This window comes from Scomber japonicus, chromosome 2, assembly GCF_027409825.1.
Source record: "Scomber japonicus isolate fScoJap1 chromosome 2, fScoJap1.pri, whole genome shotgun sequence".
Lineage (NCBI taxonomy): Eukaryota > Metazoa > Chordata > Actinopteri > Scombriformes > Scombridae > Scomber > Scomber japonicus.
The window spans coordinates 26,278,858-26,304,762 of NC_070579.1; the positions used below are offsets into that span (position 1 = coordinate 26,278,858).

Consider the following 25,905-nt stretch of genomic DNA (forward strand, 5'->3'; position numbering starts at 1 on the left):
TGGGAAAATGTTTGATGGACAAAAATAAAACTATCAACTTGATTGTATGTGTATACATGCATATTTTTATCTTGTGTGGGCAGTGTATTTTATTTTATTGCTTTTATCTTTCTATTGCGTACTTTATATTTTTATTGTGCTTCTATTTATTATGTTTTATCTTGTGCATCACTTTGGAAAACCCTGTGTTTGTTAAAATCAGGCTATATAAATAAAGTGGATTGGATTGAACTTTCACTGCTTTATCATTTCCACAGTGATACAATTACTTAATTAAAACAACAACAAAAATGCATATGCTGAGTGCTGACTGTAAAAATGAGGAGAGTATTAACCACATTTAAGTTTAGCCTTATATGCACTGAAGTTGCATAATCCTTTTGTTGTAAGTGTAACTTGGAGTTTGAGAAACAGGATGCCCAAGTGTATACAGAATATGGGTCTTTACATCTCTCAAATGAAGTTTGTTGGCAGTTGTGCCACAGAAATAGAAATTAACAGCATATGCTGTCCAACATATTATTAATGGTTAGGGTTTAACTCTAACAATTGCATGTAATTTTTTCATCTAATTTAATGTAATGATTTCATAGTAACAATGCAGGAAGTGGTCCCCCCCTTCTCTAACTTGACACAAGCAGGCCTCAGTGGACGCAGGGTCACGTGACTCACTATTCTACAATAGACGCAATTGCCATGCTAGTTCATAAAATTAGTTATCCGTGCAAAGGCTGTCGGCCAGTAGTACTTCATTAACGCTACTTGATTGTGATGGGCGGTCATGGTCAAAGCAGGGTCAAACATATTTAGTGCAACACATTATCGGCTCCGTGGCCTTCGTCGTCACAGCACGGCACAGCGAAGATAAGCATACGTCCGTAACTAAGCTCTGTTATTATTATCATTCTTACACGCGGCTAAATGAGTAATGGTAAAAGTTTACAGCGCACGAATAAGTTCACGTTTTAAAATGACGCGAATGTGCAAACAGCTGTAATTACTGTATATTTAAATGCATCTTAAACTACTTTTTATTCATTAACAATGGAGAGAGGCTCGATTTTCAGTCATAGTCCACTTCAGTTTGAGAAGCAGTGCTCAACAAACCTGCAAAATGATCGATTGAAACCATGTAGCCGCTCACGGTAGCATTTAACCAAATCGTAGCAATAGACGTGCAGCACAGTGTCTTGCCTTTATCCTGTGCTACCTTCTGGGTTTGACGATTATATGACAAAGACAACTGTTCATTTTTCGGAATCGTTTCTTGTGAATTTTGCCAGCAAGGTATAGAGCGGTCAAAACGCAGAACAACTAGCTAGGCTGCGGGCTACACTGAAGGAAAGCTATCGTTTCAACTCAAAATTAATCAACGATATCAACACATAATTAATAAACACTTATGTTATTTTATAATCACACATCTATATATATGGTTTTATCAGTTGTCGTGGCCGAGTGGTTAAGGCGATGGACTAGAAATCCATTGGGGTCTCCCCGCGCAGGTTCGAATCCTGCCGACAACGTGTTTTTCTTTTTGTGTCATTTTTATAATAAAAAGGGAAATGGTCTTTATCTTATCATTCAACGAAAAAAACATTAGCTAAATCACGTGCCGTGTTGCTTATTCATCTTTCATCTTTACTAGCATGGCAATTGCGTCTATTTCAGCTATTCTGCTCGACATACAAAAATAGTATTATGTAAATAAATTGCTAAATATTCTTCCTCCACCTGTTAGGTGCACGTTGGATTAACTCTTTATAGTGTATGCATTTCTGCAGGGCATTTGAAATAGCTTTCCCCTCATGACCTCCCCAGATAAGTCATAATGTTTCAGGTTTTAACATGTCTGTCACTTGCATGGATGCATTTTTTCAGTTACCAAATCATGTCACAGGTGTGTCTACATATAGCAGAGAGAGGAGTCAAGCCACAGTTATTCTAAAAAAATGTTTACTTAACCGGTTCAAGGGTGTTTTGTACAATGACCTAATAAAGTATTAATATTAATACAAATTATTTAACCTTTGACATCTGTCTCTCATCTCTTTGTCACTGTTCTGAACTATGACATGTGATATCTTTTAATAACATAAAAAGTCATACATTTGATACACAGTTGTTCCATCCCTATGCATTGGTCTTCTGACACAAAAGACTTCTTTGGAAAAACTCTCTTCAAAGTCACAGCTGATGGATTTACAAATATTTAGTTTTAAGGGAACATACAAGGAATACAAAAAAATCAAATATCCATTCACTCTAACCCTGGCTTTTGGTACACGAGTCATGCAAAGCATATTATCTGAATGATTGAATTTTCATCAGCTTAAACAAGTTTAAAAAGTGGTTCGAGAACATACACAACTGATAAAATAACATCAAGAATTGTTCTTATATACATTAATTAAAACTAATGCATCTTGAGTTATGCTGGCATCTCTGTAGAAAATATACCAGTTGGGACATGTTTGCAACCTTGAAACCACTTAAGGTGAAAAGTTGAAAGGAGATAATATGCTCAATGTTTTATTAAAAGTACTCTGTACACAATCTAAAACAGCTCAATGACTTCAATAGAGTATTGTCCGACATCCTTTTTCATCTTCATCTTATTGAGCTCTTGAAGGCTGCTCTCAATCTTCCCGAGCTCTGAAAACAGTCTCACCTGAGGACACAAGAGGGCATTTCAGTTAACATGTCTCTACACAACTACAGTAACTTTCACACCAAATGGCTGTTGGTAGTTTCTGCAAAAAAGTTTTTCTGCTATTTATCCCCTCAGAACATTAACTCAATGAAGCCACTTACGAACTGGACCTAAGGAAAGACTTACCTGGGACTTTACAAAGCTGTGGAGGTTCAGCAGTAGACCTTTGGCCTCTGGAGTCATCACTAGCACTGTGAAATGAGAGTCCAACAGCAAGCATACCCAGTCCATGATCTACAATCAGAGACAGAGTTATTAATTCAATTATTTTCATTCCTATTTTTTTTAACTATTATTCCTGGAAGGATCTTGAGAAATTCAGTACATCATAATGTCACTGCTTTTTTACATGTTTGTCCTCTCTCTAACATCACTGTTAAATAAAGACATACAAATACATATTTAAGAAAATGCTGCAGAAACTTAACACTGTGATTTTTGAGATCAGCAATGTTGATGGGATTTCAGTAAATTAGATTGCACAAAAATGTTTAGTGTTCAGTAGCTGTAATGCAAATCTGTATTATTATGTATTATAACATAGTAACATAGTACTGATGCGAGATGTCAAGTGTAGCCATCCTAATTACTGTATCTCGTTAGACATTGATCCAGACCTGAGTCTGACTCGGTGATCGTAATCCATGCCTCTGTGGGAAAGCATCTTGGGAATATTTTAGGTAGAGGAACTGCAGGTACTGGAGGAAAAGCTGATTGGATGAGAGAGAAAATGAGAAAAATGAACACAGGATTTTGAAACAGCTATTGCTAGATTAACCAATAATTATTAAACAGATCATGAGATGAAGAAGTATAACATTAACTAGATCAAGTGTAATGAAAATGCTTTGTTTTTTTTTTTTGAGAGATGATTACTCACAATAACATTCTGAGAGGAGAGATCTTTTAGGTGTGGGAGGAGGTAAATATCGCTGTATGGCGCCTGCAGGACCTCATTTCTACACAGCTTGAGTTAAGATCTTATACGTTCACATTTGAAATCTATTTACTAGGATTTTCTTCTTTTTCATTCAGTTTCCTATAATACTGTTAAATTATAATGTAAAGCTTGGTAGTTATACAATAGAGAGGCACAACTGAATGTGTATAGCTGCATCACAGTGAACAACAGTATGTTGAACATGCTATGTCTGAGTAACTGTACAATGGAAGGATACAGAAGAACAGCCTTGTGTTTTCCCACTGGACAGATTTGTTCTGGTGCAGTTGAAGTCTCCTTGTCCTCTGCTCGGGTCTTTGTGACAGCTCCACCTCCGCTCTGAGTGTCTGAGCAGTTATCCTCCATGGAAGTGGGGCTAAATCCATTCTGCATGCCAAGATGGCCGTGCTCCCGAGAGAGTGTGTCCATGAAGGAGATGCTGTCAGGGTCCAGGCTCACTTTTTCTGCATCTATGTCTGGCATACTACAGGACAAAGGGGAGAGTCAGGTCAATAATAAGATCATTAAACCACTTTGATAAAGCTGTGTGCAGGCTAATTTATCACTTTCATCAAACCAGAAATGTAGATCAAAACATTTGAAGCCACAATGTGACTTTTAACATGTATTACTTTGGTGTCCTCTGGTGGTAGGTCTATGATAACTGCTTTTGTATTATCATATATATTGTAATTTATTGTCATTTTAAAACTATTTGGTGCCACTGATACAATAATAATATAATATCATAATGCATGTGCACCCTTTCAAAGAGCCTGCACACGGTTTCCATCTTTTTTTGACATCACATGTAAACACGGAAGTGGCAGTGCAGTAATGGTGATAGCAGAAAGCGGCTTTCAGTGAGTTCAGGAGGAGCTGCTTACTCACCGGGGTGACATAGGGGGAAAATCAGAGGGTGGGCGCTATGCTGGGGCAAAACATCAACCTGCCATCATGGGTCAGGGTCTTATTTACAGTTAGTGCCATTTGTGTGGTACGGCTCACTTGCGCATTTCCAAGAGTGATGGCGACGTCTTACTTCACCAATATTGATATGAATAGCCTATTAGACATTAATGTAATGTGGGAGACGTGCTTGTGACATGGCTGAGGAAGTTCGTCCCTCATGCACTGCTTTCCGCTTTTATACATGGACATGATAATGTAGATGATTATGCTATCATACGATAAGCTGATAACGTAATTATTGTGACAGACCTATTCAGTGGTAGCATGAAAGGGACACTGTGTCCCATCAATTCATGTTGATATTATAGTGGTCAATGAGGCAGATGCACACTTTGAAGCATCAGTTAACATTATGTTGAAATGTACCTGATAAAGGCCTTGAGGCAGGCACAGGTGACGGCTTCTGGGATGTCAGGGAAGAACTGCAAGCACAGCTGACACAGGAAATAATCTTTCTTCTCCAGGGCAAGCAGAACAAGGTCAGGACACACACTGTTGAAGGTCACAAGGGTAAATGATCTCAGTCAACACAAATAACAATAGTTCATTAACTCTCCTAGCATGTGGCAATGAGATTTGGGTCACTCAACCCATAATTTTTTCATCAAAGTCGATGTTCAGATGTACAGAAATACATTCTGCAACCTTATCATTCCTTCAAAATTCTGCTGTTCAGCCCCCATAAACACAATACAGATCTTATTTGACCTGATGCCACTATCAACACTGTCTTCTCACCATTCAGGCTGTCATTTAACATGCATTCTCTGGTCAGTAACATGTAGTCACCCAGCAAGCCACTATAGTATTGAGGACTTACTTTTACAAGCGAGGCAAGACAACTAACTGTTAGAGGAGAGTGACTCTAAAAGAGCCGCACAAACTTCAAGTGGCCAGACCAGGTATGAGTGCAATGAAAAATCCTGCCAGACTGAAGTTTGTTGTTTTTTTGTTAATCTAATTACGCCTGATTAAATACAGCATTTGAAGAAGGATCCCTCACAGTTCTGCCAGGTAGGAAAAGTTACAGTGAAGGACTTGTGTTCATGGTCCTTCCACGAGAAGAAAAAAAAAATAATAACCCCACATCCTGAATTCACTGCCCTGCTTTACCCACCTGTGGCAGAGGCACTGTGTGTGCACTAGCTGTGCCAGGGTGCTGGGGGTGTAGAAGGCTGAATCAGCGAGGCTACGGGACACAAGGGATGATGCCAGCTGCCCCACTGAGGGCTGCAAGTCCTGAATGTCTGCCCTGGAAAATAGGCCCTCCACCTCCTTCTGGACGTCTTCAACTGGTGCTGTCTACATTGAGAAAATAAAATCATTTGTTAAATTCAGAATTCTTTGTTATACTTTTCAACCCTGTTATGTGGAAGAAATCAGATTAATAAAAAAAATCAAATTTCTACCTTGATGAGCTCCAAAACTTGATCAGTTGTTAAAGCAGGTGCTGATTGAGTCTTACGGGTTGTTCTCTGTATGGAAAAACAGAAGATTCATATTAAAGATCTGTTATACATAACACCACTGATAGGAACATTATTGAACAATTAGTTTTCAAATGGTTCAATGTTTAAAAACTGTGCAGAAGTAGAGATTCCCTGATTTGCAAAAGTTGTGTGACATGGCAAAAGCAACTGGTGCTAACTGGTATTTTGAGACAGACTTCTATACAAATGAATTTAGGTTGCCATTATGGATAAAACTACAAATAAAGTAACAAACTCTAAACAATAGAATATTCTCTGTGCCATATAACATTTCAGGCAGCAGCCACTGTAAGTCATAATTTCATAAGGTCTTTGATATACTGCTGGTCTGGGAAACATAAGAGTTTTCAGGGCAACAACATTAAGTATGAATACATCTGCAATTCAAGCAGCAAAAAAGTCTGTTTTGACTTTTTTTGCTTTTAAAACTCCCTTAAAATAGTTATCCAACGTACCGTCTTCCTGGTCTCCACCGTTCGAGGGGGCTGAGCTTTCTCTCCGTGAAGAATGTTATTCCAAGATGGTACAGAAGCTGGAGCTTTGGACTCTGTAGAAGTTACAAAAACACATTGTATTGAGACAACACAGAACTTTCCATGTTGAATCAGAGCTGCGGCCTCAGAGTATAACACAATAATTGACTGAATGTACAGAATATCAAAGGTTTTTTATGTCTTGGTCTTTTGAAGTTGCCCAAATGTATGCTACAAATGTATTTTTAGCTCACCTTCGGTTCTGGCCTGCTTCAGTTTTCCCAGGGCAGACGCAAGGGAAGATTTGGTGCACTCGTATGGAATAACTGACAAGGTTTTCCCATGTGGAATGAATAATTTGCTGGAATAACTCCATAGCTAAATCAGAGGGAAAAAAGGAAATTAATACAAACAAGAATTAACTGTGCAAGTTAGTAAAAGAGTTTTGTCTATTCATGTGTAATTTCAAAGATTGTAAACTGCTATAAAGTTGTGAGGAGGGACTGTGAGCCCTGTCACAGTGGAGAGCAGACACAATGCTCTGCCAAAGTCATACAGTCCTCCATCAGCACTCAGCAGCTGGAAGGACAGGGAACATTGGCCTGCAGTCATAATAAACAATGAGGGAAGACTGGATAAGTGGTGGTTCGTCTCATGTCTACTTCAAACTTAAGCAACAGGCTCACTGATTGTGAACTCGAAAACTCTGCTGCAAGCATGTGAAAAAGTTCTCAACAGTGAATTGTCCCATTTATTGATCATAAAACAGAAATCAGCTTGGTGTGTCATTTGCATTCTTACCTGTCCATAGATTTTACCCGCTATTTCTTTTCCTGCCTGAAGCGTCTGGAAATTAGTATTCCAGATGCAGAGAAAGTCTGAAAAATCAAAGACAGAGAAGCTTTTAGAGCTACAGACACAGAGATCCAATACTGGAGTCAAATAGCATTAAGTCATCCTTCTGATGCATTTATTCTGAAAACAAGGCCCACATGTCAGCATGAAAACAACTGAAGGAGTAACTTATTATATTATTGGCCAAAAGTTATTATGTTATTGGTTGTTATTACGCTATTGGCTTCTACAGTGGCCTAATGGAGTAATTATAGTACAGCTACTCTGATTTTTTTTTTTAACACAATGATGAATAATTATTTTTATCACCTAACCGGTTTGACTTGTAAAACATTGCTAATATAATTATGACTTTGTTCAATTTAAGTGTGCACAGCCAAGCCCTCTTCTCTGCACCAATTGCATACTACACAGTGACTGTATACATTATGTATGTACTATAGATTTTCTTTGTATACCATTTTCATAGTTATTAAAAACAATCGAGCCATAATTTACAGAACCTTATCTCTTACAGAAAAAGCTAAATGATAAGTTCCCTCTGTTAGCACCTACTCTATTTCATTTATGCTCAGCTTTGTGTCACTTTGTCTAACCCTATATCCACATCACTGATGATTATTTATCAAAAATATCATTGTGAAATATTTTGTGAAAGTCATCACTGCAATATTGCAATATTGGTATTTGGTCAAAAATATTGTGATATTTGATTTTGTCTATATCGCATAGCTCTACTTTGTGGGACAATAGTGAACATCCCTACAACCAAAAATCAAGCATTTAGTGTGGCTGCTAACTAGTGTAACTATAACTTTTGTCACTTTTCGTACTCTAAAACTGCTTAAAATGTGTATGTTGTATGCAATTAAGACACAGCTCTGATGTTGTGCATGATGCCTTACTAGCATGGCTTGCTTAGAAGAGCTCTTAGTAAAGTATCTCAGATTGACTTCATTAAGATCTGTCATGCTTAACATGCTACTTTGATTGGTGTGAGAACTAACAACCAGACAAATTTTAAGACTAATTACATCTGACAACGTTAGTGATGTGTGTATGGAGCTCTGGAGGTCTTCAGTTGAGGCAGTGTAATTAACTATTATTTACCTTTACCAGCTCCAGCGGATGGGTGTGGAACTCCCACAACAGCTACATGGGCTTCATCCAGGATCAGGGCTGATGCCGCCTCCAGCAGTCCCACACCGACAGGAAGACCCAGCAGCAGGCTACGGGGCAGCGGCAGAGCCTGGGCCCCTTCCTCAGCTCCCAGGCCCCGCACAGAGACTACACTCTGGTACACATGACCGTTAGGATCTGAATGGCAAGAAAGGTTAAACAATTTATGAAGGAAAAAAGATGATACTGCTATGCTATGTTATTTCTTGAATCAGATAGATGTTTGTGCGTGAGTAAAACCACGACGCATCACTTTTGCTTTTAGCTGTGAAACACTTGGATTTGTAAAGTACATTACATAATCATTCACTTTTTCAAACTCTCACTGACTTGGAGCTTTTCTGCCCCTAGTGGTCATGTCAATGTCTGCCGATAACACATTTAACCAGGATATCCTTCACTTCTCTCTGGAATAGTGCTAAAATACATAGAGTGCCTTATCCGTGACTGAGCTCAATTAGTTGTGCCACTGTGCCAAATCTAAATAGAGTGGAAAACATACCAATCCAGTACAAGCTGGCACTGTGTTGTCAAATGCTTACACTAAGAATATGTCCACAGGAAATGCCGACTTACAGAGATAAAGCAGGCGGATGTGTTTATCCTTGTAGGAGGCGGAGAAGCTGAGTGGGGAGAGACCAGGCTCTTCTCTCTCCAGTCGGTACCTCTGTAGGATGTTGGGATTCAGTCTCTGCAGGTAGAGGAAATGGTCTCCTTTCTGTGGGGTAGACATCAACAGCCATTCAAGGAAAACGGGCAGTTAGAAATACCAGTAAATAGGAGTAGATGCAGCCAAAATCAGATACCAGTACACAGGTTATAAAATTCACGTCATTCAGGTGCATATCCATGTCAGTGCTTGTGTTGTCTTAAATCAAAACCAGACAAATCAAATAATATTACCTGTTCAGTTGTGTAGATGACAAACAGCTGTGTCTCAGCCACAATGTTGATGCTCCACCTGAAGACAACAAGAATCATCAACACCGTACAAGAGACAACAAATCAAATCAAACAAATGAACTCCAGCACAGAATGAGCAATCATTTCAATGTTAGAAATTCCAATGTATGTACACATTTGGATCTCCTAAGCAGCAGAATTACATAAGCAAAGTCCTTGTCATCCTTCATCTAGAGCCAAGCTGCCATTATCCCCCACACACAACCCTGAAATATTACAGTATGCTGGCCCATCTCATACATGTGTCATTCAACCAATCCATGTGCACATTTAATATCTAATTTTAACATTGCTGTACTAAGCCTATAAATGGGAGATGAAGCCTCATAACACGTCAAAGATGGACACCTCTTGGGAAAGATTCTGAATTTGGTCTCTTACTGATCATTAAACACTGGATTTTCTGGAGCTGTGAGGCATATTACCAACCTGATAGTCTCTTCTGGAGCCAGGACTTCCTCTATGGGCTGCTGAGGAGCAGAAAGGAGAGAGTCAAGGAGTCTCACAGCTCCTCTCTGGAACAAGGCCACAGGCTCTCCTCCTGGTACACAGTGGACCCTCCACACATCAGATGACACCTGGAGAGATTACATAAGAGTGTGTTTCCAGTTTTGTAAAGAGGATGACAATTTAGTTTGAGTACTTAAAATAACACACAATTCTCAGATTAAGAGAGCTTTCTAAAAACAATACTCAAGCAAGTTTACTGGTAAAGGCACTGGTATTCTAACTAGAGATGACAGCCAACAAATGATCAAATTTGAAAACAATCGTTGCACAAAAAATTGCAGAAGCATTTAAGAAAAATGAACCACACTGTGGTCTTTAAGAGGCACAATTAATACCTTTGTATATCGCAAACATTATTAATAAGGAGCAATAATGGGTTAGATTAAGTGTCAGGTGACCACCTCATCAAATATCTTTTGAATTGAATGTCAGCAAAGTACTCATTTCATTTTAATTTAAATAATCACAGACAATGTTGAGATTGTCGCAGTGAAGAAGGAGAAATCTTATTTCTTTATAGTTATCCCAGTCCAAGTGGAGCAAAAAGGAGTGGAGTGTTTCATAGTGTGAGTAAACCAATCCACCCTGCTTTGTTTGATGTATTTGCCCCATACATGCTTCAAACCGAGCAGGTTGTACAGGTTGCTGTTTGGACTTCAGTTGCACACAGAAAAAGGGAGAAGAACAGTTGTGAGAGGAGTGATAAAAGTAAGAGAGCTTGAGAAAGAAGTTCAAAACCTGCCTCGCCTTCACGGCTCCCCATACCTCAAGACTACCTGTTTCATATATGAGGCTCCCATGAAAGCGCAACAAAAAACGGTGTGAATGTTTTGAAAGATCCGACAATCGCTTTGTTAGAAGCTCACTAAAGCCTTATGAGAAGAGCTGGAGAGCCACATTCACACTTACAGTTGCTTTGAAGGCCTTATCCAAGAGTATATCTTCATCCTTCCAAATTCTGATCACCTTAAAAACAAAGCACACAACATTATTACATATTATTCTATGACAAAGTTTTCTGAAAGGTCAGATCAACATAGACATCTAGAAAGTAAATGCAGAGTACAACATAGTAAGATAAATTAGTTTATTAAGAACAACATAAATCACAGGGTCCAAACCTTAGACAGGAGTTAAAGCTGTGTGAAATATCAGGCTAACCATGAGGATAAGACTAATATTATAGCATCTAATACATACATGGTAGACAGACTGGTGGGAGAAAAAAAAGGAAAATAATAATTATCTCTAATACACAGTTGAAAGAGCAACAATTGAGTTTTGCTTCTTCCATAAATCCTGTGCTGACATTAGTCAGAGTTCACCAACTTGAAAAATGTACAACAGAATTGTTTACTTGAGGTGAGAATTGTGGCACTTTCATTACTGCTGTAAGCCTGAGCAGACATCTAGCCTGTAGGACCCAGCTGATGCTGCACCGACCAAAACAATCACCAGAACTGTAATCATAAAAATCTGAGGACTTATCTCCACGTCATCGCTACAAAAAGGGCTAAAGATCTACCTTATTGTCTGTGACTGCCACATATTCATTGGTTTGTGAGTTGTAGACTGCTGGAGAGGTCAGAGTCTGTCCTTGTTTCACCGTCCAGCTTCCCAGTGGCTTCTGGTCTGAAACCTGCCAGAACCACAAAGATTGTTAGAAGACCAGTAAATAACATCACTGCCAGACTCTCAATAAGAATGCGTTACCAGTCACAACACAAATAGTCTCACTTCAACTATATATGCAATGGTTAATGTAAGAGTGTTTCCTAATGCTGCAGTGTTACTTCCATTAGGGTTAATTGTTGCCAAAAGCAAATCCTGCTTTTTTGAAATTTTGGCAGTGTTATCTTGTAGCTACTGTATACGCCAGACACTCAAAAGCAGCAATGTGACACCTCATTTCTTGGTCATTGGCACTGTCCATATTTCTATTTGTACATGCAATATTTCGTTTCAAGTTTAGCATCCCATTTAAAAACTATAATTATTCTATTCTTTAATTTGTTTACACATTACTTTGTATTATTATTATTATCTTACTATATATGTATTTATATTTCTCTATGTTGTGTTTGTGAGAACAAACTTGTATGTGCTTCATACTCAACAAACAGATTTGAGCCATGAAAACTACAGCCATCATTAGCTTCAGTGTGTGCTTGTCTTGCTGTGGATGAAGCGGTCATTAGCTAACACTCGCCTGTTTTTGTATACTGGCGTGAACTTTAATAAAATTTAGCGACTGTCAGAGTGGATTTTCACAGAAAAGGTCTCACGGTGCTATCACAGCCAGTTAAAGTTTATGTCTACCCTGTTAGTTTATGTCACTGTTGCTGAGAAGACCCGAGGACGACAACACGAGTTGTGCAGGTCGACCTGATCAGCTGGCCCAGGTTAGGAGAGCCTCCTTAAAAACACACATACACACAATAAAGGTTACCTTGTACAGGGTCACAGATCTGGTTGAGTCGGTGACGACGACATGGTCGCTGTCTCTCTCCGCCTCGATGCCCTGAATGCCTGAATTTGACAGATTTTGAGCAGGAACAAGCCCGCACAACGTGTAGCCCTCATACAGCGCGGCCATGCTGGACGAGAAGAAAGTAGAACTCGTCGGTTCTCGCGAGAATAGAGAACAGCACATTCGTGTTGTGTCGACGGAGGGCGCTATATGTCCATGAGCGCTACAGAAACCGTAACATACATAGGACCTGTTTCGTGGAATCCCATAGGTGAATAGTAAAGGGCAGGTTCAAATATTTAGTGTTTCTTAAAACAGCAATGTGTCCATATGAACAGTAAAAGAGGATTTCCTCCCTGTAATCACTTCTGTTCTAGATCCCCCTTACTTTCAATGCAATTGATGTGAGCCAAATGGGAGTCATTTTGTGCATTTAAAAGTTGCTGTAAAGTTTATGTTAGGCTTCAGCAGTCTGAGTTAGTCATATCATCACATTTACAGTCTTTTTAGCATTAAATTCCCTCTTTGTATTTTCTTGGACAGTGTTTCACTGTTGAGCTGGGGTTTAGTCTATTAAAAAAACATGGAGCTTCATATTAGCTTCAGGTAAACTTTTAAATACATTGTTACACAGAGGCTGGCTGTGGATTTTGGTTTCTATCACTTACATTGTAAGTACATAATGAAGGAATCTTTCCAAGGCCAGTATAAACAGGAGGAATAATTATGGCAAGAAAAAAAAAAAAATTTCAGTGTTCATTTGGGCAATTTATTATTGTTTTGAGACTGACTTGTACAACACCATTAGATCCATGCATCTGGTAATTTAAACCAGCACATCCAGAAGACATACTCTCATTCTCATTTTGGTTGTAAACTTTTTTCTTTTTTTTTAATCTTATGATAAAGAGCACACCAGTTCACCAGAATGTCTCATTACTTTGTGCTTGTAGGAAGTTATGGCCACATTTAATGAACACATCCATCACATCCCATCATCACATCACATTGTCTTATATTTGGCTTCTTTTGACGTCCACTTGTCTTACTTACAGTCTTACAACAGACACTGAAGAAGAAACGTAATATATAACCTCTCAGAGTCAAATAAAATGTATTGGGAATACAACAACAAGAAGACAGCTTGAGTTAGACCATTTCCTTTAATTTTAAAGACCAGAACACAACTCCATCAGCATCCATTTCATATTGCAGTGGTTTAATAATCATCAGAGAAGGGAAATGCAGCTGTTTTAGCACTGTTTGATTTCTGATGGAAGTGAGCCTGAACGAAGGTTGTACTCAACTGAGCCGGGCTCTAGAAAAAAGACAGACACACAAAACAGAATAAAGTGTTTACACAATCCTCAACCCATAAAAAACTAAGTTAAGTTATAATGTGTCCTGCTGTGGTTTGCTGTTTTCTCCACTTGATTGGGTGATAATAAGCTTGGCCTTAGTGTGAAATTAGTGCTTATAGCGTCTCTAAATGGCAATTAACTTTAAATTGCTACTTGGCCAAGCCTGGTGATTATTTTTAGGAAACTGTCACTATCTCACCTGTGCTGATTATTAATTTTCAAATGATATGAACACTTGTCATTGCAGTCCTCTTATTTGGGTAATGGCAATCTCTCACTGTAACTCAACATAGTGCTTGCAGAACCAAATCTTCTGCGTGTTACAACACTACAACTGCAAACTGGGAAAATCTGAACCAGGAGAAATGGGGAAAATATATGTAAATGCTTCAGCTTTGTTAAACAACCAGTTCTGCCCAATTTCAACTCACTCCCATGTCCAAGAAGGTACCAGGTTTACTTTGTCAAGAGGTTTGATTCATCATAATTTGTATGGGAATATGGATATATGCTTTAATATCCTGACATGAGAAAGTTGTAAAGGTGGGCACTGCTGCTATACTACCTAATTTTATTGCTATAAAGAGTCCCTGTGTGGAAACTTTAAAACCTTCATTATCTCAGCAAATATTGTGCTTATTGGTGCAAATTCCTAAATTAATTTAAATTAACTCCTAATAAAATCACCACACATAAACGTGGAGTAGCACTGGGATACTGGACACAATAAACAGAGAAGGGGAGGAATGTGGGGTATGTAGGAGGGCCTGCAGGTTTGCCTTAGGGTGAAGGCCAGTTGGAACTCTGCAGAAGACTAAAAAGCACAAAAAGGTCTTCTAGACAGATGTTAAGATAGCTTGACATACGATAAAGCAACTATTACCAATGTTATTGAGAAAAATATCAATCAGTATTGAGCTGAATTTTTATGTTTTGCATTTTCTAAGCAATACGCCTTACCCTCAAAGCATTCTGGGATTTGGAGTGTTCCATCAAAGCACTGGGTTGGCACTGTGAAACCACACTTCCTGGCCTTGTCCATGCAGTAGACTGAGACAGTGTCTTTATGTAGGATTCTGTTAGGACGCAGGTCTTTGATCCAGAGTTTTCGTCCTTTGTATATTATCCTTCCTCTTTGTATGCCAACACTGCAAGGAGCTATAAGTCACAACAAGAAGAAAGAACATTAAAGTGAAGTTCTTGAAGTTCTTTTTTTTTTAATGAAGGTGTTCCTGTGCAGGGAACTGTAGTTAATTAGCTGCATTATATTTACAAAGCAAAATTATATTGTTGTTTACTCATATTGAAATAGAAAAAATCCAACTCCATTAGGATGATGATGATTTGTTCAACGTATATTAGAAAAACTTTGTAAAAGTTTCAGCGCAAGGCAAATGTAGAAGCCTTACAATTACAATCTTGATATTTAAAAGCATATTTAGACAGGTCTAATAGTAAACAGGAAATAATGACCAGGAACATAAACTGAGAAACACATGCTAAATTCTGCAGTGAGGCAAAACTTTCAAAAAAACACCTGTCTACTACAAGCAGGTCTGAAGTCCTTCACTTTGCAAAATTGCCTGCAGTTCACAATGCAGATAACATAAGAGTTACATCGGTCTAAGTCCTACCTTTGCAGGATGGCTTTTCAGACCAACGTCCGTCACGTTGACAGACAATCTGGAGGCTTCCTTCCAGTACATAGTCTCCATTGCAGCCATATTTCACAGTTTCCGTGAAGTCATAGTCTCTCTCTTCATCAATTGACATGTAGCCTCTCTCAATATTCCCAGGTGGAGGGCAGCTCACCACTATAAATGAACAATTCATCAAAAAAGGGGTACTACTTGAAAAGCAAGATAGACTTACTTTTTTCTTTCTCTTGATGCATATCCAAAGTTTATCAGTTTCATGGTGCTGCTGCAAAATGCAGATAATTCAACAATTTCTTTTAATGGTTAAGGCCCAATTAGATAAAGACCCTGTGGCAAATCCAGCTACTTATTTATCCCTTTATCTAGTATGAAATACTAATAATCAGTCTGTCTTGTGTAAAAGAAACATTTCTTGTGATTGCATTGTAACATTGTATCACATGGCTTTGAAATCATATATTTGTTAACTCAAAGTGTTTTGTTTCCCAGCTGTCAGAAATCTAAATGCTGACTTTTCACATTACTTATTATGCTCTCAGCAAGATGTGTATCTGACAGCAGAGAAAAAATGTGTCCACCGGATGTCCCCAAATATCTCTGAGTCAGCACTGCATAATTCAGAAGAAATTCTCAGAAGGAATGGTGGCCAAGTTTAAAATCAAAACACAAAGTGAATGAGCTTTGAACCTCAGCTTTACAAAAACGTTGAAAATCAGAAGTTTCACAACAATATGATACACATATGACATATTATGCATTATTTAGATCAGTAGTATCCTGCAGTACCATGATTATCCCAACCTCCATACCTCGACATTCAGGTGTCTCAGTCCAGGTGCCACTGGCAGTGCACTCTGCTCTTGGGTTGCCAATGAGTACGTATGGAGGCAGGCACCTGTACGTCCCAGTGACGCCATAATCAGTGGTGTTCCCTCTGATCTTATTGTCATAAATTATCATCCCAAACTTTGGAATTGGAGCAAGACCACAGAGCACAGCTGCAAGAGACAAACTACATTTATATATCTGTTTATACTGTATGTGTATGTATGTATGTATTGGAAATGTGAGAAATTTCAGTTGCACTTATATGTATATGTAATGCATGGCAATTTGAGGTTTACAGTGGGACAGTTAAGTGAAAATGTTGTCGTGGTCCAAGAGTGTTTTCACTGGCCTTGACACAGGCACAGAGACTGAATTCCACAACTGTCTTCTCCGACCTTTTACAAGGTTGTACCAGAGAATCTTTATACTGTATGTTTGATGCTTTTCATTATTTTCCTGGTCTGAGGAAGGATGTAGTGGATTACATACGCTTGCACTCTGGGACCGCTGTGCTCCATGTTCCATCAGCTTGGCATACAGCAGTGCTGGGTCCAAACAAGATGTACCTGTGCAGAGCCGCCACATAATTTGTCAGTTTATGCTTGGATTGCAAATAAATAGACAAATCCTGATTGAACAGCAGGTGTGTTGCCACCCAAATATTTAGTGCTGCCACTTCCCTGATGGTTGTGCTTATGTCACCCTACCAACACCTACTGTGTTGTGACAAATGGATTGGTGCCAAAATCATATTTTTATGGACTTCACTAATGATGAAGATTATGATTTTGTTTTCAGAACTACGAAATCTACCAACCTTTTCTAGAAATACATTTTCATAAGGTTTACCACATCATATAAGTTATAACTTATATTGCTAGTTGCAATGCCCACAGTTTACTTAACATGCCATACTGTTATAGAGGACTATATACTGGATTAGAGGTTCCCTATTTGCTCATCAAAAATACCACCAAGTGAGCAAACAACACAATTTGGCTTCAAATTGCAACTCAGACACAATCAGCAGCCTGTATATCGCTTACATATCAGGGAGTCACATAACTCTATCAGAAAAGTATCCTTACACTACTACATGCCACACAATGAAATCCAATACAATGTTTTTGTGTTACCCGTCATTACAAGTATAGTTGATGGTATTCGTATACACAGTATCCTCATAGTACATTTCTCCATTCGCCAGTGGATCAGGGTAGGGACACCGCTTTGCTACAAGAGAGAATACAGTTCAGTGCATGTGTGCATGTTTTTGTTGTTCAGTTCAATTTTTCACATTTTTCACATATACTGTTGTGGAGTACAACTTTTGAAATCATACTGTGGGCAGACTGTGATCCAGCTGTGCAGACTATTTACACCAAGGAAGTTATTTGTAATTTTTAATTCATTCTTTAGTCATGAAACTGCAGCTGAAATGAAAAACCTCCACAATATGTGTAAAAGTTGCAGTATGCGCTTATCTACATTTTTATAATACAAATATTGTGAATCTGGACTTGCTTCATTAAAAATATTTAGAAGCTGGTTAACTAGAATGGAAAGTATGAAAATAGGAAGACCACTGCAACTAAACAGTATCACATATGTAATAATCAATTGAATGTGATTGTTATAATTAAAATGAAGTTACCGTACAACTATGTCACCATTAAACATAAAGTTTACTTGAAACATGTTTGTGTTGTTTTGTAGAAACACTTGAGAAATAACTCTAGTATGTACTGTTCATTTGAAGTACAAGATCATCTGTCACAAGACCTTAATTCTCACTAAAGTAATGTGAACTCACGCATGCATATGAGTTTGGTTTTTGTCCATTGTCCGCTGGCACCGCAAACAATCTGTCGAGGGCCCAACACTGGAGTGTGTCCCAGTGCACAGGACAGCACTAACTCCATACCAGGGCTAAAGTACCTCTGGAGCCCATCCACTTCAATGTTAGGACCCAGCTCAGGCCTATTACACACTGCAAGGACAAATGGATTTGATGAGAATGAAGTATAAACTCTCAATTGTTTTGAATTAGTGTTTAATTATATATTCTACTTGCTCTAACTGTATTGTTGTTATATAAGTATGCTGTTCCTTAAAAGAAACTTCTGAAAACAAAGGAACATTCACCAAATATTTAACATGCAACTAAGCAATATTTGCTGAAAGAGTGTAACCACGGCTGTATTTTAAGAGGGAATTTGGTCCACTCTTCCTAAAACACCTTAACTGTCAGCCTTTTAAACAGGAAACTGAAAGTACTTCTATTTCTACCACTGAGTTTTAGTATTTCAATATAGATGACAAAAAACTGTTCTCTCAACTTCAAGTCAGAAAAAAATATTGTTAAAAGCAATTTCAAACAACCTACTGAAATGAAATAATTGCCTTGTATAATTGTACTTCAAATCTAAACATGATCATTACTACTTCAACAAGATGCCTGTAGAATCTGTGACATAAGATATAAAGATTAGCTAAAGCTAAAGCCATAAAAACAAGGTAGCAATAAATGTGTATGATTGCAGTTCAGACTAGATGTCAAATAAATGTCAATAATAATAGCAAATACCATTGTCTGCTGTTACGGTGGTGAAAAATACAAATGGACAGAGCAGCAGCAAAGTCACAATGACTTCCATCCTTAGTAGAAAATGGACAGATGTTCCTTGGTTCTTCCCTGTGCTCTCTGCTAGTGAATCTCTGTCCTCCCCTTTCACAAGTTGCGTTTCTCTAAAAGCAAACAGATAAGAGAGGTATGAAGTAACTCTTAGCTACTTATTCTTGTTTTGGTTTTTGGCTTCTTTTTTTTCCTCCCTCTGTTTGACTGTAACCCATGTGACTTTTTACTGGAAGTATCAGCAGTGGACTTTCCCTTGTTGTTGCAATATTAGCCTAGGAAAGAGCAGTCTCATCCAATTTAGACTCTTGCTCAACCCTCCTGTTGATGAACACAACATTACTATTAAACTGAAAGCACTAAAGTTTAAGGATCTGGTCGACTTCAAAACTATTCAAATCATGTACAGAGTTAAAAATCAACAACTACCAGACTGTATTCATGAGGTTGTTCCAATTGAGGGAAGGTAAATACAACCTAACCAAATGCTAAATATCATTGCATCACAACAAAAGGAGTTAATCTGTGGAACAACTGTACTGAAGAAATGAAAACATGCAGAACATTACACAAGTTTAAACAGATATTTGATGAAAATAACACCAAAAACAGGATGAACAAAGAGGTGGACTGGGATAATGTGACTTGTGCTCTTTGTTTGTTTGTTTGTCTGATTGTTTGTTTTGTTATTATTATTAGTATTGTTTTGAATGATTGTTTTTTTTGTTGTTGTTGTTTAGTTTGGAAGTGACTGATAGAGTATAAAGGGTAAAAAACAGATATTTATTGTTTGTTGTATGTGTAGTGTTGACTCATAAATGAAAAGTACACCAGAGTCTCAACAAGTGCCGTTTACTTAGGAGGCAATAGTAAATAAAAAAACGTAGTTCAGTAACAACTTAGCACCGTGTACAGTGTAGTGGCCATCTTGGAAAAAGTATCTCACTCTACTCTATTGCGTATCACCGTCCTTACATCACTACAGTGCCGCCTTGTGGTATAAAGTAGAAATTACATAAATGAAGACCACAACAGTATGCCTGAAAGAGGAAAGTAAGAAATAAAGAGAAGAAGAAAAAAAGAAGAAAAAAAGGAGGAAGGAAGGAAAAGAATGGAAGGAAAATATGTGTTTGTGTGTACATATATATATATATATATATACATATGTATGTGTGTGTGTGTGTGTGTGTGTGTGTATGTATGTTGTTTTTTTCTCCTATAATTTCTATTTTGCCATAAACTAGTTAACAGTTCAACATGTTAACAGTTAACTAACATCCATTGTTATGGGTCAAAATTTTTTTTTATTGTGGCTTCTCAGAGGATTTACAAAGAAGAAAATACTATACCCTTTACACTGTATTTAACAAAACCATGTCATTTTGATAATTCTTCCATTGAATGAATGCAGAGATTGTCACTTTCTCTGAATGCTCTTTTATTTTCTCATATTTTGTAAGTGCCCTCACCTTTTTATTTGCTTCTTTAATATGCATTTCTTGCACTGTACACATGGTGCTGGTTTTACTGTCTTGTTGAGGAGGGAAATACATACAAGTATAAAAAAAGCAGCTGATGTATCACAATGATGCTTCATTATTGTGTGGGTTATTTTCAATCCTGCGTCTTGTAGCAGCCCATACAAGAGTGTGACTGGCCAGTTTTAGCCAAGCTAGCGGCCTGACTCTATAGATGGCAATGTCATTTGGTTGGTCATTCTGTTCAGATGGATATATCTCAAAAACTATGAGAAGAATTGCCATGCAATTCTGTACGGAAATTGAATTGAAGCCCACTGCCTTTGGCAAGTTTCTGACTCTTTCTTTAGTGCCACTCATAGGTTGACAATTTTTACTTTATTGAAATGCCTTGACAGCTGTTAGGTAGAATTTTGTTCAGACATTCGTGTTCCCCCTTTGGTTGAACTGTGAACTCCTTACTTTTCATTTAGAGCAACCACCAGGTCAAAGTTTCAATGAATACTTTGATTTATGATAAAATACCTGCAAAACTAATGACATTACCACCAGTCTCAGCTCTACTTTGTTATTAGAGTTAATTAGAATACTAACATGCTAAATTAAGATGGTGAACATGGCTATGTTTAAAAGATCAACTTGACCCTTCTAATTCGTGGTGGCATTTCTTCTATGTCCATGTGCATTGCAAACACTGGTTATGATTTAAATGCCCCCTACAAATTCAAAGAGCCTGAGCCTGTTGTATGTCTTGCCTTAGTCTACAACTGCTCTCATTAGACCCCAATATTTATTTAATAGTGATGTCCTGTTTGCTCCCCTTATGTTTCCCCGATAGACAACGCAGTATATTTTATTGTTGTCCTTTTTTTCATCAAACAGAATTCCAAGAAAACAAACCGTCTTAACTTGGGTTTTTACAGCTTGGGTTTTTACAACTGACAATTTAAATGAGTTTGTCAGTTCCTCCACCTTTTCTATTGCAGGTGGAGCTGGAGCCGCAGGCTGGTGAGAATGGTATATGAAAGACCAGTCGCATAGTATTCCAAGAAACTAACATCATCAAGCATATTCAAACACTGAGAAAGAGGCTTTAGTGGGAAGCATTTTGAGGTTTATGTTGCAAGAGGTGACCAGATAGTGCTTCATTAAGAACACAACGTGCCAATGTGTCACCTGGTGTCACAGTCACGTTTAAGCCAGGTCAAGGTCAAGCCAGATAGGGATTCCTAGCACCTCTTTGGGTTGTTTACACCACAATATCAAATGAAGGCTTTTAAAGTTGTGAATATGTAATATTAACATGCATACAACCTAGCCCGGTTTGACTTTTTAGAATAAAATTTTAGTCACACATAGTTGAGATCTTCAGTCTTTATTATCTTGGTACGGGCGTGTGTGTATTTGCATATTGAAAATTACACAGGTTCACTGGATCTTCAGGTCATTGACCACCATTTTACAGCAAATATTATTCTATTATTAGCTGACAGAGACAGGCAAAATGAAAGATGAAGTGCCAAAGGTGTTTACAGATAGATGCATACATTATTGATGAATCATGTCAGTCTACATGGTGTTTCAGGTCATTCTGTGTAAAATTATGCAGATCTTGCAGGACTTGCAGGACTTGTAGTGCTTGCGGGGCTTGCAGGGGGTGAAGCAGTGCACATAGCTATTTCTGATGGAAGGGTTTTAGGCCTTAAGTTGTACTCCACCTTCCCGGGTTCTAAAAGAGAGCAAAAAACAGCAATGAAATGTATCCAACTGCATTGTGGGCTTTTCCAAAGACCTATAGTTATTACTATTAGACAGACCTATTATGTAGCATTTACAGGAAAAAGGGTTACACCATCAGTTACGACATGTAGATAAAATGGTAAATTAATCTCACAGCCTTTGTTGACTTGTCTTTGCTCTAGTCCCTATATTGACTTAGTCAATAGAGTTTATTCACTTCAGCATGTCATTGCTGTCATGTCTCATTGATTTTTTTTCTCAGCACTAGAAACAATTTTAGGTACATTGCATCTGTATAAGAGTTTATGATTTATAGCTTTATTGCTTGAGTAAAGGTGTATAACATTGTTCTGCAAACAGATTTTCTCTGCTAAAATTCTCAAGTATATTTATATATTAGGAAAGGTACACACTGGCTGCTCAGTTCTTCACATAATTTTGTCCTCTTTGCACACAATTTTGGACTTGACATGTCCTCGACTTAAAATGTTGTAAATACAGTACAGTGTTGGTTGTTATTGATCAATCATTGGATTCATTGAAGTGAACTCACCCTCAAAGCACTCCGGGAGGGGCAGGATTCCATCATTACAGGTGCTGGCCACAGGGTAGCCACACCTGTCAGCTTTGTTCAGACAATAGAAGGCTACATGCTCTCCATGGAGGACTCTGTTGGGCTTTAGATCCCCAATCCAAAGTTTCCTGGCATTGTAGAAGATACGGCCTCTTTTGATACCGATCATGCAGGGAGCTGGGGGGAAAAATGAAGCAGTCACAGCAGGTTTCACCCGACATTGCAAATCCAGTTTATGGGTTGTAAAAATTACTATTGGTTTGAAGCAAAATTGAATCTCCACTGCCAAGATTGCTAAAAGGAATGCTGAAGATTAAGAGGAGTTTTTTTCTTTCTCTTTACCAACATAATACTTTTTTAGAGCCAAGGGGTTAACAAAAACAATCTGACCACATCATTGTTGATTATCTGAACCTGGAAAATTTTCCAATAATGAAACCTAAATACAGAAATTTAGCATCAGGGTGTTTTTTAATATCAGATGTTCTCATGACTCACCTCTGCAGACTGGTTGGGATGACCAGTCCCCGGTATTTTTGCACTGTATCTCAGCCTCTCCTTCGAGTACATAGTGCTCATTGCAGGCGTACTTAACCTTTTCCTTGTAGCCATGTGGTCTCATTACAGCAAAGGTGATGACGCCATTACGTATATTTGCTGGGATGGGGCAGCTCACATCTGGGATAAAGTCAAACAAGTATCATTCAGTTGCTATGATTGTGCAGTTTCTGAGAAAGGAAAAGACTGGAAGACTGGTTAAACTGTGTTAAATCCTATGGTGTTTTGGATTTGGTCCATAGCTAATGATCAAGGAGAGAAATAGATGAAGAGGAGGAGATGATTAAAGAATATAGAGAACACTCCATACCTCGACACACTGGAGGTTCAGGGACACTTCCATCAGCCTTGCATGATCCTCTCTCAAAACTTGGTGCCTTGGGTGAGGTACACTCATATGTCCAACCCTGCCCATATATAGTGTTGGTTCCAGTAACCTGTTTATCATGGACAATTCTACCATCTCTTGGTGCCTTGGGAATGGGACAATTTACAGCTGTGAGAAAAATAATTGGAGTTATATTGACATCAGCGCTATCATCAAAGGCCAGGATGGCAGTTTCCTAATTAAATGGAAAATTTGGTTACTATAAAGTTCATTATGTGCCACGAGTGTTGCGCTCTCTACTGATGAAGTCTGTTACAATTTTATATATATTTATTACTTATATTTTCCTCCAGTACCTTTGCAGAGTGGTGGTTGATTGCTCCAGGTGCCATCATGTAAACACCTGCTTTCATTAGCTCCTTGCATGACATACCTGAAAAACAGAACGTCACATTAGTCTGAAATACACTTTACAAATGTATGATTTATTTGTGAAATTGATTTGTGGTTAGTAATATTACTGTATTTTACACCATTCAAACACATGCTGACAGGTGATACCTAAAATCAGGGTCAGCTGTGCCCTTTTTTTCAGTTAGAGCAACAGCCCCTCAAAATGCCCGTGCATGTCCCTGCCAAATAACATACAGTAGTGTTCTGTTTGGAATTGAAAAGTGACATTGACTACTATTCACTATTACCCATCATCACACGTAAAGTTTAGCACACTCTTGAATGGAGCTTCTGTCCTTCCCATTGCTAATGGTTGTAGAGGTCTGGGGATCGGGCACATCTTTGCTGTGGAATAGATAGATAGCATTACTGGCAACATTGTATGTATATCCACTGTAGGTGAGAGAACACTAAGTAATCACATGCTGAGAGGATTAGCAACTGGACAATATAATATAATCATTACTGATTGTGTCTCTGAAATCAAGCTAGGATAGAATGGATTTGATAAAAACAATCAACACCTCTTAATGCAATTACAGCTTTTTGTTATTACAACTGAACACTTTGGGGTTTGGGTTCTTCTGTGGCATGAACAGAGATTTGCTATAAAATATCTGCTAAAAATTCACTCCACATGTTTATGATCACTACCACACTCCTTTATTTTACTTTTTATTCCCCACTCATATTCTTTTTATTGATTGCATCTACATTACATAATACATAAACATTCTAGCAACACTAAAACAAGACAGTATTGGCTACTGAAAACTGATATATCTGTATTTGTTAAAACAATTGTATCTGTGCTAGCATACTTAAATGGGTGAATTATTATGAATATTATTCTTATATATTAATGAATGCCAAATTTGGTTATTGTCATGGTGTAACAACCTTACAATACACTGCAGTCTCTGGACAATAACATTATACTGTATGAACTTTTCAAATGGGTCAGTGACACGATCAATAAAAGCTAACTTTTGGTCTCACTGTGCTAACATTTCATACTATGGGGTGGTTTTAACGACTCATAAATGATTGGTTATTGTATTGCTTCATCTTGGCATCACTCTGAAAGTAAAGGTATTAAAGCCACATATATCATTCAAATAAACAGTAAAGTCTAAACTCACGGGAACATGTCAGGTCTGCCTGCGTCCACGCTCCTGTGGCAGTGCAAGTAATCCTTCGAGGAGCTGCTGTTGAAGGCAAGTACCCCTGCTCACATGTGAGGCCCACCTCTTCTCCAACCTCATATACACGTTTAAGTGTCAACTCATCAATTCCATCAGTGACAGTAGGCCGACCACATACTAGTTAAAGACCAAAAATATAATTTGACAAATGTAAAAGGGGCAACCTTTACTTCTATTTACTTGCGTTGGTGTATAAGAATCAACAAGCAAATAGATGAAGGACAATGATCAAGTAAAACAGGAATAGTAAACACAGTAAATTAATTTCATGCTCAAATTAAGTGATCATCCTGCTTCAGTTTTACCTTTCTTGGATGTGACAGTTGTATATAAAGCTACTTGGCTGAGGAGCAGCAAAACCAGAGTCGGAGCCATCTTCTTGGGAGTGAATTCTCCTGCATCAGGGTGGGGATGGGGGCAACATAAGGGCTGCTGGGTAACAGGCCCCTGATAGTCTGCTCCAATCAGATGCCAGAGTAAGCTTCTATTGATTTAGTACAAAGGTCATAAGTGCTGCATATT

General features: G+C 38.1%; 3 protein-coding genes and 1 non-coding gene across 5 annotated transcripts; 1 reads left to right on the forward strand and 3 right to left on the reverse strand.

The window, feature by feature from the left end:
• Positions 1–1,444: 1,444 nt before the first annotated feature.
• trnas-aga (transfer RNA serine (anticodon AGA)) lies at positions 1,445–1,526 on the forward strand. The gene has a single exon. It is a non-coding gene; the product is annotated as a tRNA-Ser (tRNA).
• Positions 1,527–2,516: 990 nt separating this feature from the next.
• On the reverse strand, positions 2,517–12,695 carry nol11 (nucleolar protein 11). Its single transcript, XM_053333069.1, has 18 exons — positions 12,545–12,695; positions 11,621–11,734; positions 11,005–11,061; positions 10,015–10,163; positions 9,526–9,583; positions 9,199–9,340; positions 8,554–8,760; positions 7,390–7,466; positions 6,843–6,966; positions 6,571–6,662; positions 6,035–6,100; positions 5,743–5,927; positions 4,992–5,117; positions 3,892–4,137; positions 3,594–3,672; positions 3,331–3,423; positions 2,840–2,947; positions 2,517–2,671 (listed from the first exon to the last, which is right to left on the reverse strand). Exons 1-18 carry the CDS (start codon positions 12,689–12,691, stop codon positions 2,558–2,560), a joined length of 2,184 nt encoding a protein of 727 aa, XP_053189044.1. The 5' UTR covers positions 12,692–12,695; the 3' UTR covers positions 2,517–2,557.
• Positions 12,696–13,709: 1,014 nt separating this feature from the next.
• LOC128372911 (beta-2-glycoprotein 1-like) lies at positions 13,710–19,177 on the reverse strand. 2 transcript variants are annotated; one of them, XM_053333125.1, is made up of 8 exons: positions 19,000–19,177; positions 18,226–18,402; positions 17,603–17,645; positions 16,902–16,978; positions 16,394–16,582; positions 15,561–15,740; positions 14,887–15,084; positions 13,710–13,883 (listed from the first exon to the last, which is right to left on the reverse strand). In XM_053333125.1, exons 1-8 carry the CDS (start codon positions 19,067–19,069, stop codon positions 13,819–13,821), a joined length of 999 nt encoding a protein of 332 aa, XP_053189100.1. In that variant the 5' UTR covers positions 19,070–19,177; the 3' UTR covers positions 13,710–13,818. The 2 variants fall into 2 exon arrangements, with proteins under 2 accessions (XP_053189100.1, XP_053189090.1); XM_053333115.1 differs by having other exon boundaries at positions 17,549–17,645; positions 19,000–19,176.
• A 2,707-nt stretch (positions 19,178–21,884) lies between these two features.
• On the reverse strand, positions 21,885–25,902 carry LOC128372900 (beta-2-glycoprotein 1-like). Its single transcript, XM_053333104.1, is given in 8 exon segments — positions 21,885–22,254; positions 22,819–23,016; positions 23,338–23,517; positions 23,708–23,893; positions 24,082–24,158; positions 24,427–24,523; positions 25,321–25,500; positions 25,689–25,902. Coding segments are annotated over 8 exon segments (1,260 nt in total). The 3' UTR covers positions 21,885–22,126.
• Between the last annotated feature and the right edge of the window lie 3 nt (positions 25,903–25,905).